The 16,179-nt window shown below is 44.1% G+C and overlaps 1 protein-coding gene across 1 annotated transcript in view; it reads left to right on the plus strand.

The window, feature by feature from the left end:
• The window catches only part of LOC116275810 (annexin A2), a 49,363-nt gene extending 34,401 nt beyond the window's left edge, over nucleotides 1-14,962 (plus strand). The window contains exons 5-13 of the mRNA XM_031668576.1: nucleotides 2,052-2,165; nucleotides 5,784-5,874; nucleotides 7,008-7,087; nucleotides 8,784-8,843; nucleotides 10,530-10,623; nucleotides 11,198-11,293; nucleotides 11,763-11,821; nucleotides 13,423-13,545; nucleotides 14,613-14,962. Of these exons, the coding sequence (XP_031524436.1) occupies nucleotides 2,052-2,165; nucleotides 5,784-5,874; nucleotides 7,008-7,087; nucleotides 8,784-8,843; nucleotides 10,530-10,623; nucleotides 11,198-11,293; nucleotides 11,763-11,821; nucleotides 13,423-13,545; nucleotides 14,613-14,672 (777 nt within the window). The 3' untranslated portion in view covers nucleotides 14,673-14,962. The remainder of the gene's footprint in view (nucleotides 1-2,051; nucleotides 2,166-5,783; nucleotides 5,875-7,007; nucleotides 7,088-8,783; nucleotides 8,844-10,529; nucleotides 10,624-11,197; nucleotides 11,294-11,762; nucleotides 11,822-13,422; nucleotides 13,546-14,612) is intronic.
• The last annotated feature ends 1,217 nt before the right edge of the window (nucleotides 14,963-16,179 follow it).

Consider the following 16,179-nt stretch of genomic DNA (forward strand, 5'->3'; position numbering starts at 1 on the left):
GAGTCTGGTCTTGCAATACATTTGGGTGTGTACACACAAACACAGAAGCCTGGATTTTTTTTTTTTTTTTTTTTTTTTGAGACAGGGTCTTGCTCTGTCACCCAGGCTTGATTGCAGTGGTATGATTCAGCTTACTGCAACTTCTGCCATGTGGACTCATATGATTCACCTCTGCCTCCCAAACTGCTGGGATTACAGTCATAAGCCACCACACCCAAAACCTAGATATTGGTTTTAGATTAGATATATGGAGAACAAAGCTCCCACGTACCCTCTTGGAGAGAAGATATTACCAGAATTACGATGAGGTCCCCAAGATCTCACAGGCTTTGCTGTGTGCTGGGGACAGCTCACCATCCTTCTAATTCTTGACTCTCAGCCTTAGGCCAAGAAGAATTATATATCTTTTATAAAAGATATGTAAACTACTTGAGATAGTTTCAAGTGAAGCAATCGGCTGTTTGTAAAATAAAGAAAGTCTGTGAAATAAGAAGATTTGTGTTGCAGAGTTCTTTAGGGATATGGGCTGTGGCTGCCCAGGTGATGAGCTTGAAGAACCTGGGCCCAGCTAGCAGAGCGGAGAGGAGCTGGGAGAGACAGCTGCTTTTACGATTCTTTCATGTTCTAGCAGACGCCAGATGCGAGGCTTCTCCTTACAGGGAATGGTTATGTTTTGTTTATCATACATTTCTGGAGTTTTTGTTTAGTTTTTGTTAAATGCAAAGCTCTGTGCTGGACATTGTGAGAAACAGGAAGTTGAACGCCCATAAGGAGTTTAGAATAGAGGTAGAAGAAGTCAGTAGGTGCCCAAATGCTATTTGAGGTTTGAACAGAGAATGGGTAGAGGGGAGTGTCAAGGGTAGGCTAAGTTTGGAGTTACCTAACCTCAAAGTTCCAAACTGGGAGACTGGTGTTATAATTGGGAGCTATTGCTTTTACAGTCCTCTCCTAAGTGCCGTGTGTTCCCAGGACATTGGGAAGCAGGAAGAAATGGGTGGCGAAAGGCTTGGGCCAGATGGCTTCTAAGATCCTTCTAACACTTTTGATATCACGAATGATTCAAGATGGTTGTCTCTGAAGCAGGCTGAAAATCACCTCTCGTATCCTGCAAGTACCTCTAGGGGCTAAGTTTTGTGGATGCCACGGGTGCTCTTAGAAAGCAAGGAGAGAAAGAAAGAAGAGAGAGAAGAGAAAGGAAAAAGTGAAAAGAAGAACTTTATTTCAGTAGGAGGTTTCAGTCATCAGCCATGATTTGTAGGAAGTTTAGCCCGAGGAAGCATCGCTAAAAGCCACATTGAGTTGGGGTGTCTGTCTACATACATGGGTGCTGACCAGACCTCTGACTTAAATTTCTGTGTTCATGGTGACAGTGGAACCCTTAAGAAATTATATGCAGCTGCGAATTCAATGGGGCCAATTCGGAGGTGTTAGTTTCCTATCACTTCCGTTAAACACGGTCCCAGTTTGGTGTGGACAAAGAGATATTTTCTCAGTATTAGATACAATGTTTTGCATAGGAAAGTTTCATGACCTCACTTCCAACTGTGCTGGGGCCTCTGGTTCCTTCTGGAGACTTTGAGGAGCTGCTGCTGGACTGGCTGCCCCCATGTCTTTTACAGTGTATCAGCAGGCCACAAGATCTGCTTCCCAGGAGGCTGGCTGCTTGAACACCTCCTCCTTAGCAGGGACCTTGATCTCGGAAAGTGTCCTGCCTTCCACGGGATGTTACCACTTTCAAGCATATTGCAAAGTGCCTGCACTCTCACAGCTTTCTGAGGAATCACATACGACTTCAGTTTCCTTTTATTGACTGGGGAAGAAGGCAAAATTAACTTGGATTTTAAGGAATTTCGTTAAAGCAAAGCCCGATGTTTATGTTTCTGAGATGTGGGTCTGTTGAAGGGAATGCATTTGAGGGCGTTTGACCCAAGACTCTGGAGTAGTCAAAGACTCACAACCTGCTTCACAAAAAGATCCCTTTTACTTTTGTTTTACTCACCAGTTTTAAAGTAAAATAAATATTTTCCTCATGATTGCCTGTTTTCTCGAAGGAACTTGCATCAGCACTGAAGTCAGCCTTATCTGGCCACCTGGAGACGGTGATTTTGGGCCTATTGAAGACACCTGCTCAGTATGACGCTTCTGAGCTAAAAGCTTCCATGAAGGTAAATGCGTGTGAGATGTCATCTCTGTCAAATCTGCTATTAATTTTGTGAATTACAGCTTTCTGAGTGTAATTTGGTGATTTTCAGTTTTCTTGAATTCTCATTTGGAACCATTTTTTAAAAATGAACTGAAGTTATACGTCTCAGGATTTGTACCAAAAATATTTCAATTACTTGTTTTAAGACTGTAAAGAAATTTTATGATGCTGAGAAGTCAGTTACCAGCTGCTACTACTCAGCACCTGGGCAATTGGAATACCATTTGGGCAAACTACTTCCTTGATTACACTTCCTTCTTTAAAAAGATATGTTGTGATATTAAGGCAAGAAAAAAAACCTCATCTTTTGTTAAGTGAAGCTTGCAAATTCTGCCCATCCTTTCGTGGGTGTTTCTTCCTCCCATATTCTGTCAGTACCATTTGTTTCAAATTCGGGCAGAATCAGAACATCATAGTGCACATGAGGGGTAATTTCAGATGATGAATCGTACCTGAATCGTACCTCTGTGAAGTCTCACGTTATCTTTTATGTTTTTCTTTTGTAAAGTTCTTTTGAACCTGGAATTTTTGGTTAAATTAAGTAAAAATTCTAGATTGGAAACCTCCTGAACTTTGTGCATACCTAAAACATCAAGTTTTTTGTTTTGTTTTTTGAGACGGAGTTTCGCTCTTGTTGCCCAGGCTGGAGTGTAATGGCGCGATCTCCGCTCACTGCAACCTCTGCTTCCCGGGTTCAAGTGATTCTCTTGCCTCAGCATCCCGAGTAGCTGGGATTACTGGCATGTGCAACTACTCCCGGCTAATTTTGTATTTTTAGTAGAGACAGGATTTCTCCATGTTGGTCAGGCTGGTCTCGAACTCCCGACCAGAGGTGATCTGCCCACCTTGGCCTCCCAAAGTGCTGGGATTACAGGCGTGAGCCACCGTGCCTGGCCAACATCAAGTTTTATATAAATGCAATGGATGTACACACATAAATGTTACTGCAACACATTTGGACCCTTTTTCCTAGTGTGGGTCTGCAGCATTTGAACAGTCCGACACTGCCCTCTGCTGATATACATGGGTAAAGTCTGCGCTGTAGGGGGGAAGCCATATGTCTGATTTTTTAATTCTGAGTCTGAGTGTGTTTTCTCTGATGCCGCTGTTCCTGAATTATGAACAGTCTGAGCTCTAAGCCTGTCACCAGAGCTAATGTCACAGTTCAGTTGTCATCCTTTCCCCAGAGAACACAAGAGTGAAGCTGCTTTGGACACTGGGCATCTCCAGAGCCCCGAACTTGATAGCTCAGGGCTGCTGTAAGATTTGTTGTTAAGTCTCTTTCTTCCTTCAGTTCTTCAGCTTAGCCAAAGCTGTGCTCAGCTTATTTGAGCGGACTTGTCTGAGTTTCCTAAGTAGGCTGTACTGCTGAAAAGACATCATTAAGAATGATAAAATGTCAACAACATTTCATGATCCTGGTTGATAAAAATAGCACTCCTGAAAACCGAGTCTGTGGACGTTTGGAGGCAGGGATGAGTCAGCCTCTCCTAGGTTTCTTCTGGCCATCAACACTTCTGATCAGTTTGTCTTATTTTCGTCAAGAATCTATTTAGTTGTGATTCGTGTGGCTTTACTGGTATCTATTACTAGGTATTAGTGACTTGAAACAGACCTTTTTGAGCTGTCAGTCACTGTTGTAATCTATGTAATTGGGCCCAATGGAAGGTGCTTTAACTGCTGAAGCTTTGACCCTGTGCCAGCTCTTCCATTAGCTATCACAGTTGAGTACCCTTCCAAAATCCATAAAGCTTGAAGTGACATTAACTGAACTATGCTTAAAAAAAAGATCTGTTTTGACTTCTGGCAGTACCAGTGGCAGTATCTGCCATATGTTACAGTAGAATTTGCCCTTGTGATAGGAATTGTGGACAGTCTGTGGAGAGTTTGGGCCGGGCTTTGGAAATTGCCAAGGTCACCTTTGAATGTAGACATAAAAACACTATTGGAATTATCAGATATTACCACTGGTATATCAGTGATGGAAGGAAACACATCTTATATTATTCTGCCTGTCTTGTAATTCTACGACGTCAGGATATAACATTTTCCCCAATGCGTGTTATTTTTAGACGATATTTCTGTCATCCTTGAGATTGAACAACTGCTCCTCAAAATATTCAAAGATGCTCAGTAGTCATTTAATAACATTTGTGTAGAATGCTGTATGGACTTTTTGTTAACAAGGGGAGAATTTTTGGCTTTGCTGGAACCTCTACAAATCATGATTAAAAACTCAGAAAGAAGAGCCATTGGCTCAAAGATTAGATGAAGAATAAAATTCAAAATTAACCATTAACCTGAGGCTTAACTTATATTATACAAACTACTTTTTCAGGGACATATAACCTCTAATAAGTTTAATTAATAGCTGACACACTTTTCATGTGGATAAGTAAGTTTCTTATTGTATTAACACCTTATAATTGATTTACATTTTAAACAGTTGTAATTCTACTTAGTTCAAAGTGGTATTTCCATATTCGGAAAGACAAGTATTAAAGAATCCTGATTATTAAATCTTGACTTTGATCATGAAGCCAGCTTTGAAATACATGTTTCAGAGTCCTTTCAAGCTATCTGACATGCTCAAAAGTGTATATATTAAATTTGAATACATCACCCATCAAATTCTTCCTCCTTAATAAAGTGTTGGTGTCTAGGTGTATTTGGCACTTCATTATTTCTTTTTGCTTCCCTAAAATGCCTGAAGAGTGCATAATTATCAAGCAAAAATGGAAGGACAAGAATGAAATTTTTAACATTAACCCAATTTTACATTTCAAAGAGGTGAAGCTAAAAATTTTTCTTAACTATACCTTTGCCTGATAAAAAGACTTACTCTAACAATGCTGGCTGCACGTGAGAATGTAAACTTTCTGTATTCCTTTATTTTAAATTAGCAAGAAGAATTGTTTAACGAAGAAAATTCTCGTCCGTTAAAATAGTGGGTGGTTATTGTAGAAAGTGAAAAATAATAGTAAGAAAAAGTTACTTTATATACCCACAGCAAACGGCAATTACCACTTTTAACATTTGGCATATTCTATTGCTAGAGTGCAGTGGTGCAATCTCGGCTCACTGCAAGCTCCACCTCTCGGGTTCATGCCATTCTCCTGCCTCAGCCTCCCAGAGTAGCTGGGACTATAGTCACCTGCCACCACGCCTGGCTAGTTTTTTGTATTTTTAGTAGAGATGGGGTTTCACCATGTTAGCCAGGATGGTCTTGATCTCCCAACCTTGTGATCCACCCGCCTCGGCCTCCCAACGTGTTGGGATTACAGGCGTGAGCCACGGTGCTTGGCCCCTATTCACTACTTTAAAAAACAAAACATATTAACAGTTGAACTCAAACATGCCAATTCCACCATCTTGTGCTCTGGTGAAGCATTTTTTAAAGGAATAGAAGATAACATTACTTTGTGCTAAAGGATAGAGTATGGATTCCTCAGTAGGAATGTAGAAAGCAGGATGCTAACAGACCCAACCCATGTTTGCGATTTACTTGATGGAGATCAGAGAAGTAGGCTAACGGTGTGGAAGCCTTTCCCTGCTGATGTTCGTGTTTCCTGGTTCACAGGGGCTGGGAACCGACGAGGACTCTCTCATTGAGATCATCTGCTCCAGAACCAACCAGGAGCTGCAGGAAATTAACAGAGTCTACAAGGAAAGTGAGTAGCTTGATTTCTGTGATTCATCCTCAGCCCAATTTATGTGACTGTATCATGGCCACTGGGGTTAGTGTTCGGGCTAAGATGCCTGGATTATTGATGTACAGAAGCGCCTGCCACCTTGACCATGCAGGCGAGGTTGGCTGTGGTCCAGGTTGCTCTCCTTCACCTCCTCATTGCCTGCAGTTTGATTATTACATTCCACTAGAACTTCTGTGTTAGAAGAAGGGTAGACAGGAGGGAAAGAAGAGAAAACAAAATTTATTTTTAAAAATCTGATGAGGAGAAGTAGCAAGTATTATATATGGATTCCATTTACTGGGTGCTGTTCAGTCTCTGCTCAAGAGGTTGCCAACTCTGGACTGTGGATAATTGAAGAATTACAGCAAGAGACCCGTGTGGACCTGTGCGCACTAAGCAATATAGAAGGCTATGAGTGGAATAAACAATGCAACTTTACATTGCTACTGCATTTCTCTTTTCTTTTACTTTTTAAAGTTGATATATCATAATTGTACATATTTTGGGGGTACACGGGATATTTTGGTACATATATATAATATGGAATTACCAAGTCAGGGTAATTGGGGTATGCATCACCTCACACATTTATCTTTTTTTAATATTAGGAAGATTACAGTTCTTCTCTAGCTACTGTATTTCAATATAGATGCTGTTTTGAATATTGAAATACAATTTCATTCAAAAGCATTGTTTAATTCTTAGTAGTTTTTGCCATTGTGCATTTTCTCAGTGGACAGTAAAGCACAATTGTGTGTGTGCATGTGTGTGTGTAGACCTCCTATTTTTTTGATGTTCAAAACGAGTGTTCACAGTCAGGAGGGCTGGGAGCCAGTATTTAAACTATATAAGAGGTCTCCGATCAAAGTTGAGGATCCCTGATTTGATCTAGCCCTGCTGCCCCCTGTCATGGATAATAACTCTGGCTCTGATTTCATGAGGGTGAAAATCATTCTAGTGAATCCTTCCTCTGTTTGGGGTTAAGGAGAATGGGTATGTCCAGCTGACATAGCTGTTCTTTTTTTCAGAGTCTTAGTGGGAAATGGGAAGATTGGGGTGGGTGGTTGGCTACACAGGCAGAAAGCATAAAACCAGATGTATTTTCCTCCAAGTGTACAAGACTGATTTGGAGAAGGACATTATTTCGGACACATCTGGTGACTTCCGCAAGCTGATGGTTGCCCTGGCAAAGGTTGGTTTCCCAGTTTCTTTCTTTGGCCTTGCTGCCTCCCAAGTCATGTCACATACCTCATTTTATACTTGGAGTGAATTAACTAAGTGCCCTGTGCCTGCATCAGAAATTCAGCTGCATTTTCGAAAGTGGGTTTGCACTGTCACTGCAGAGTTGTCAATTTTGTATAATAGGATTTCTTATCCTGCAAAACCTCATGGACAAGTGGACTTTGGGAGCCAGAGGAGGGATGGGCGGCTCTCAACTCCTGGCCTGGATTTATGTGCCAGAGCCTTGGCCGCGTGACTTAGGGAAGGTCACTTTGCCTCTCTCTGTGGTCATGCAGGACCCAGTGGGAAGTAACCTTCTGGTTTCTTTTTCCTGCGTTCACTTCTCGTGGAGGAATTTGCCCATATAGTCCTTTGTCTGGAGTGGAGTTGTCTTTGTGGAGCTGATCGCTAATATTAACACATTAACATGGAGGAAGGGGCACTTCCCCTGTGAATCCCTAGTTCTGGCCAGTGTGCAGCTTAATGCTTATGTGCCAGGGGAGGGATGAGAGACCCTGGGAACCCTGATGACAAATGACAGATAGTGCATCTGGCCACTCACATCTCCATTAATGCAACAGCTCCTAAGCCATTCTCCCTGTTTCTCCTCTCTTCGCTACCACCTGCCCCATGTACCGCCATCCACGGATCTCTGTGAAATACACTTTCACCGTTTTACTCCCCTGTTCAAACCCCATTTCTGCTGCATCAGATTTAAACTCCTAACTGCTGTGAAAGGTCCTCTCAACCCTCCCTGCATCTTCTTTTCTCAGATTCTCTCCTGCTCAGCTCTGCTCTGACAGGGGAGCTCCTTACTTACCTGGGAGTGTGCTGTGCCATTCCTGGTGTACCGGCTGGCTCTCCCTCTCCGCGTGGCTAGCTGCCTCTGATTGACCCTTGAAGTTTCAGCTTAAGCCCGGGCCCATTGTTCACCCTCTTTGCTGACTCTGCTCTCTGACAGTTCTTCCTCCTCCCGCATTTTGTGTCTTCCTAGTGCTGTGGGTTCCTGGGCCGCTTTACGTTTGTGTCCGCATATTCCTCCATCTGTATCGCTAGCTCTCTGTGGGAAAGAACTAAATCTCATCAGCTTTTTGTGGGGGATGGGGACAGGGATGTCTATAAGGTGTGTAGGCCAGGACCGGGTACGAAGGAGGGGGTTGTCGATGGCAAGGCACAGCCCCCACTTCCTTGCTCAAGGATTTTACCACTCCTTGGTTGGTCTAGGTTTCTTTTTCTTTTTTATTTTTTGAGACAGAGTCTCACTCTGTCACCAGGGCTGGAGTGCAGTGGCACGATCTTGGATCACTGCAACCCCCACCTCCCTGGTTCAAGCGTTTCTCCTGCCTCAGCCTCCTGAGTAGCTGGAACTACAGGCATGTGCCACCATGCCCGGCTAATTTAGTAGAGACGGGGTTACACTGTGTTAGCCAAGATGGTCTCGATCTCCTGACCTCATGATCCACCCGCCTTGGCCTCCCAAAATGCTAGGATTACAGGCATGAGCCACCACGCCCGGCCCTGTCTAGGTTTCAAAGTAAGAAAAATCTTAGGTGGATACTTAACTTATTAAATGAAGTAATGGCTTACATGGACTGGGGAGAAAACATTTTCAGTTTTAGAATACAAAAACAAATGGATTTGAAGTTCTTTTTTTTTTTTTCCCATAGGGTAGAAGAGCAGAGGATGGCTCTGTCATTGACTATGAACTGATTGACCAAGATGCCCGGGTAAGTACTGAGCTTTTGGTTTGAGTTCTTGTTTTCTGGTAAGTCTCTGGATAGTCTATACAGTAATTTAACTCTCTGTAACAAATGACTCCCAAACTCTGTGGCTTAAAACAACAAACATGTATTATTTCTCAGTTTCTGTGTGTCAGGAATTGAGGAGTGGCTTAGCCCAGTGGTTCTGGCTCAGGGTCTTTTCTGAGGTTGCAGACGAAATGTTGCAGGGCTGCAGTCACCTGAGGGCTTGACTGGGTCGAGGGAATCTGCTTCCAGGATGGTGCACTCACATGACCATTGGTGGGAGACCTTAGAATCGCTCCACAGAAACCTCTCCACCGGGTTGTTTGAGTGTCCTCACAACTTGGCAGCCGGATTTCCCCAGAGCAAGCAGTTCACAAAGAGGAAGCCACAGCATCTTTCATGACCTAATCTCAGGAGTCCCACCTTGCACCGCTGTCATACTCTTTTCATTAAAAGTGAGTCACTGAGTCTAGCCCACACTTAGTGGGAGGGGATTAGGCTCCTCCTTTGGAAGGGAGGAATGTCAAAGAATTTCTGGCCGTATTTTAAACCCACTGTAGTCTGAGAGCATTGTTTATTAGAAGATATTCTTTTATAATGCTGGCATTACTTATGGAGTCAATTGTGACTCACATATGCTCATTCAGGCTTTGTTTGCGTGGAAGCGCCAGTTTCTGCAGAGTGTAATGTGGCTGTGCACACCAATCAGGCAGGCAGGTGGGAAGCAGAAGAAGGTGGAGAAGACACAGCCAGGGACAGGATGGCTTACTGCTCCGTTGTTGGTGGGGAGAAAGGGAGGCCAGCAGAGACCTATCCTTTTCTGGCTGAGTAAGACTTTTGCCAGTTCTAGTTCCATAATCTCTGAGAACTATTTGTTAAGCTTATTCAGACTGCTATGAACTATATTCCTTACTTAGAGGGTCAACAGTTATCTCAAAGTAAGTCATAAAAGCTGCAGAAAAAAATTAATTTAAATTCACATTAGTTTTACAGTTCAATATATTCCACACAGCACTTCTAGCAGGTAGTAGAGAAGGGTTTTAAATAAAGTAATAGGACTTGGGTTTTGCAATTCCCAGATGGTGGAAGATCACGGAATGAATATCTACCCTTGCATAAGTCTTTCTTCCTCTTGCCCTTCCTGCCATTGTTAGGGCTACTTGTAGCCCCTAAATTTTCCAGAAACTGAAAATGAGACGAGATGGGCTCCTTTTCCAGCTCCATCACTCCCTGAGTCTCTGAAAAGCTTGAGAATGGGAGCCTGGACAGTAGCCGTCCAGTAAACATCTGCTAGCTTATCTTCCCCTAAATGTGCCCAAAGGGAGGAGGGCCAGATGTGTTCATGAACATTTACTTGACCTTCTTTATATGAATACAAGCTCTTGGTCCCTCCTTTCTCATTCACGGAAGGAGATTGCACAGCACAGACCTCACGAACTATCTGCAGTCTCATGTGGTATCCATCTGTGCCTAAGGAAGACTGCTTGTGATTAAGACTTTTGACCTAAATAGTAGGTCTCTGCCCATGTCTGCAGTATAATCATTCTTCCTCGTTTGGCATTTTGAATGTATAGCTTTTTTTTTTTTTTTTTTTTTTTTTGCATGACATTTTTAATGACCTTACGCTGGATTGTATAGTTAACTTTTCCTGGTTGGTTGTACTCGTAGGATCTCTATGACGCCGGAGTGAAGAGGAAAGGAACTGATGTTCCCAAGTGGATCAGCATCATGACGGAGCGGAGCGTGCCCCACCTCCAGAAAGGTGGGCACTGTGCTGAGGGGGTCTCCGTGCCTTGGGGCTCTGGCTGGGGCGGCCGGGTGGATGTCCATGTTGGGATGGAGTCTGCCAGAATGAGGTGCTCTCTCCACTTGGCACTCTCATAGGCTCACCCATTTTTCCCTCACCAAGTACATTCACCTTTCTCTTCCATTCTGGATTCTTTTCTCTTGCAAATAGTTTCTGCATTTGGTGCTTTATTCTGCAGCTCCTTCTTGTTTGATGATCCTTTTATCTCGCCATTATTTGTTGAAGTAGTGGACTTTGTTGCATGCTCTGTACTGTTTCCCGTGGTTTTCGGATGGAATAAGTTCCACTCAGGGGAGATGGAGATGGTCCAAATATGTGGCCTGGGCAGTGCCATTCAGGACAGGTGCATGGTATGGCTGCTCCAGGACAAAGTTGACCAATGTTGGCTCTGGTCACCATGGCAACCTCTAAGATCCTAGGATGCTATGATCATCCTTTAAAAAATCATGGTGCATAAAACCGGGTGGGTGATCACTGACAGCTTTGACTAGTGGCTCTGATCTGATAATTCTTTGTTGTTTTTCCTCAGTATTTGATAGGTACAAGAGCTACAGCCCTTACGACATGTTGGAGAGCATCAGGAAAGAGGTTAAAGGAGACCTGGAAAATGCTTTCCTGAACCTGGGTAAGTGAATGTGGCCCCCATTCCTGGTAGACATCGTCTACCAGAGCAGAAGTGACAGATGGCCATCCTCTTAATCCAAGTGTGTTTGGGAGGTGTGGCTTCTATGCATGCTTTGGATAGTTTTACAGTCTTAGTTGTATAGATTTAAGAATATAAAACTGAAGAAAGGCCTAAATTGGTAACAGATTGTTGCCAGGGAGGAGTAAGAAAACAGAAGAGAGGGGTATGTTGTGGAAACTCACATATGCACTTGGGTTCTGCAGGTCTCAGAGTCCCCTGGTTTAAAACTGTGGTGGAACTTAGTATTGTAGAGGATTTCTACATTTCCCTTAGGCTGTTCCATTTTGCAGCCGGTTTCCATTGCATCAGGTCCCTTCTGGTTTGTGGCCCAGGGTCAGGGCATCCTCTCTCACTGGTAGAGGAGAGACCAGAGCAGCTGCAGCCCTGACTCCCTTTCTTCTCTCCACAGTCCAGTGCATTCAGAACAAACCCCTGTATTTTGCTGACCGGCTGTATGACTCCATGAAGGTAAGGGCAGCTGGCTGAGAGAGCTGTGTTTCCACACTCAGCTTTTCTTCTTTTGGGCCCCAGATTGAGTCTCCTTGACTCATGGATGGAGGAAGGGGAACCCCACTGTCTGGATGCAGGAACACACTAGTCAGCTGTGGTTGTGTTTGACAGGTGAGAGCACCACAAATCCGTCTTCTCTCTCTCAGCTGCTTGAACATGTGTTGGTGTACAGGCAGAAAGTAAAGCGCCATGGGAGAAAATGCAACATGGTAGTCATGTCTGATCCCTACTCGGGTTTCTCAGTGATTTCTTCCTGCTACCCCCAGAGTCAAGACAAGCGAGGAAGGGAGTGATTATTAAGCACCCACTATACAGTAGACATGTGCTACCACCTGACCTTAAATCATTGCAAAACCACCTCTGAGGCTGATACGATTATCTTCTTTATAAATGCGGAGACGGAGCTCAGAATACCTCAGCCTGCTTGAAGTTGCACAGCAAGATTTGAACCTGGGTCTGTCAGACCCCAAACACAGCCCCACAACTCTCCCCTAAACAAACCACCTCTTCCCGTAGACCCATCCCATTTTCTACACCTCAAATGTGCCATGTGTTTTCTGGCTTCTAGGCTTTGGCATTTTCCTTCTGGTACATCTCCCTTGTCTGCGCGGCCTCTGCCATCTGTCTTTGAGTTCCGTATCAAATAGCACCCCTTGGTGCCTTTGGTCTGATGCTCTGGAAGTAAACTCAGTGGTCTTTATTGCACATATCATTCAGAATGGCAGAGCGATGATAGAAATGTGTTGGCATGTCCCCTCTAAGCCTGCAGGAGTCAGGAACCTCTTGTTACATATGGAGACAAGACTGCTTGAACTAAGCCTTGTAGTAGTAGGTGCTCAGTATATATTTATTGAATGACGGCATAGAGTGGGAGTCTGTGCTGACTACAGCCTGGTGTGTTTGGAATTCCCACATGCTCTTCTTTCTTTTCTTGTCTTTTTTTTCTTTCTTTTTTCCTCCATTCCTTCCTCCCTTCCTCCCTCCCTGTCCCCCCCTCCCTCCCTCCCTTCCTTCCTTCTTTCTCTTTTTCTTTCTTTCTCTCTCTCTCTGTCTTTCTTACATAGGTTTTTGGGGAACAAGTGGTATTCAGTTACATGAATAAGTTCTTTAGTGGTGCTTTTTGAGATTTTGGTGTACTTATCACCCAGGCAGTGTACACTGTGCCCTAATATCCCTTATCCAAAATGCTTGGCCAGGAATGTTTTGGATTTCAGATTTATTTTTGATTTTGGAATATTTGCATATATATAATGAAATATTTTAGGGATGGGACCCAAGTCTAAACTTGAGATTCATTTATGTTTTATATAGACCTTACATGCGTAGCCTAAAGGTAATTTTATACAATGCTTTTGATAATTTTATGCATGAAACAGTTTGTGTTAAGTGTCTATATGTGGAATTTTTCATTGTGGCATCATGTCGGCACTGAAAAAATTTTGGATTTTGGAGCATTTTAGATTTCAGATTTTCAGATCAGGAATGCTCAGGCTGTAGACTCTTTCTTTAATGAGAACATTCTCAGCGAACGTAACTTGGAATATGAACTTGATTTTCAGGGCAAGGGGACTCGAGATAAGGTCCTGATCAGAATCATGGTCTCCCGCAGTGAAGTGGACATGTTGAAAATTAGGTCTGAATTCAAGAGAAAGTACGGCAAGTCCCTGTACTATTACATCCAGGTAAGTCCGAGGTGCGGCGTCAGCCTGCCCTGCCGGCCAGAGCCTCCCGGGCCCCGGCAGGTGGCCTGGCAGAATGATGACACAGTGGTGATTTTCTGTTTTCTAAATCTCTGGGGAAGAGATACCAGTCATCACCTATCAGGGATTTATTTTGAAAGCACATTTGTGATTTGTCCTGGACTTTGTGATGGTTTATATTTTTCACATCTGTTACTCTACAGTGATCATTGGTGTTCATGACGATGGTCCTGCAAGGCTTGCTGACATCCCAGAGAGACTTGGAAGATCAATTACATTTTCCTTTTATTATGCATTTATTCCTTGAAAAATCCTCTGGGATGGGCCTGACAACTTTCAGTTACTCAGAACTCCCATCTCTCCAATCAATTTAGCCTCTGTCTGTTTTGGCGTGATGTCGCATTTGCGTGTAAGGAAGTGATCGCATTCACAGTGGTACCACTGTGTGGATTTCAGACAGCCATGGCAATTCTGCTTTCTAAAAGTTCCTCAGATGTCCAAAGCCATGTCCATGGTTACCAAGGATGAAGTTAGAGCTGGGTTTTTTATAGCCAGGTTTATTAGGGCACATGTTTAAAGTCAAAGGACCATTTAGACTCTTAGGAATTGTTCCTCACCTCATCAGCTTCTTTCCACTTGACCTTAATAATGCAGGAAATAGCAGAGTGAGCTAGGGAAGTACCCTGTTCTCTGTGGAAAGGTGAGGACGAGAGAGGAAAGTTGGGGTGTTTGTAGGACCTTGCTGCAGTAAGAACAGCCCTGGTCACTAACCCAGGTCAAGCCTCAGTACCTTGCACTCCCTCCACCCCACAGTCCTAAGGAGACTTGAATGTCTTCCCCAGCACCTCCTCCGACCACACTCCCAGAGGCTTCCCTGGCAGTGGTTTGGGTGTGGCCTTCCAGGCCTTTGTGTCAGGGCAGGTCTGCTGAAGAGTCTTCTCTTTGTCATGGGAGAGGCTTCGTTGGGCGTTGAGGCTACTTCTGTGTTACTGAGGAGTCTGGGCTTTTTTCTTATACCGCATTTCTTTTTTCTCCTGGGTCATTTGTAGCAAGACACTAAGGGCGACTACCAGAAAGCGCTGCTGTACCTGTGTGGTGGAGACGACTGAAGCCCGACACAGCCTGAGCGTCCAGAAATGGTGCTCGCCATGCTTCCAGCTAACAGGTCTAGAAAACCAGCTTGCGACTAACAGTCCCTGTGAGGGTGACATTAGCATTGCCCCCAACCTCATTTTAGTTGCCTAAGCATTGCCTGGCCTTCCTGTCTAGTCTCTCCTGTAAGCCAAAGAAATGAACATTCCAAGGAGCTGGAAGTGAAGTCTATGATGTGAAACACTTTGCCTCCTGTGTACTGTGTCATAAACAGATGAATAAACTGAATTTGTACTTTGAAACACGTCCTTTGTGGCCCTGCTTTCATTGTTTGAAAATTAAACGTGCTTGGTGTTCAGCTGGTGAGGCTGTCCCTCGAGGAAGAAAGCTCTAGGACTAAGCTATACAACATGGTTGCCCCTATCCAGGTGTCACTATTTAAGTTAAATTTAAATGAAATAAAAAAATTCAGTTGCTGAGTCACACAACCCACATTTTGAATGCTCAGTGTTCACATGTGGTCAGCAGCTAGTGTATCTGGACAGCACAGGTAGGGAACATTTCCATTATGATAGAAAGATCTGTTGGGCAGCAGTATGTGCCCAGGGCATGAGAGGACCTATGGGGGAGAAAAAGGATCCCAGAGGGGACACCTCATCTGCTTATCTTTTTACAGGTTAATTGGGTGAAAACAAGCATCACAACTGGCAGCCACAAACTGGGGAGAGCAGTGGGGCAGGGTGGGGCAGGCAAAGGAGATCCGACACAAGCCGACGGGGAGCACAGAGAAGGCATTTCTTTTGACTGGGAGGATTGAGAAAGATGACAGAGAAAATGAACCATATGAGCTGTACCCTAAAATCTAAGGTGAGGTTTTACAGCGGGGAGAAAGCACTCCAGGCAGGTGTTTAGGGGTCTGGGAATGAATGACAGGTCACTCATACAATGGTACACATGTCAAAAAGTTCAGAGAGTTTTCTGTTCGGTGAAAGTTATGTCTCCCCCGCACCAGCCAGTGGCCTTCCCTGGAGTCGCCCGGTTTCCAGTATATTTTCATGGATAGACTGCATATGCATGTATATATGTGTATGTATCTATCTGTGTTCATAAATGTGAAGGTACTGTCCCCAGGCTGCCAGTCCTGGGTTCTGCAGATTCCTTTTTATACAAGTGCTTCCCCTAAGCAGGGTGTAGGGCTGGGAGTGAGGGGAAGTTGACGAATCCCCCTAACCCTTCTCCTCAGTGGAGGGTGTGTCAACTACTCATTTTTGGCACCTGGCTGATGCAGGGCCCACTCAGTCATCTGCAGGGACTAGGTAGGTAATGGAAATGAATGTATGAAATGGGCAGGTCGGACAGAAGTGGGGAGTCGGGGGAAAATGGGGAATGCCTGCCTTGCTGGAGGCATTCAAATTCAGTTCAAACAACAGTTGCAACAACATGGCATTGACCAAATAGAGCCGTGAGCTGACTGGCTTGCTATTTTGGCCCTTCGGCACACTTTAGATGGAAATTTGGATGGAG

Source organism: Papio anubis, chromosome 7 (assembly GCF_008728515.1).
Source record: "Papio anubis isolate 15944 chromosome 7, Panubis1.0, whole genome shotgun sequence".
NCBI classification, from domain to species: domain Eukaryota; kingdom Metazoa; phylum Chordata; class Mammalia; order Primates; family Cercopithecidae; genus Papio; species Papio anubis.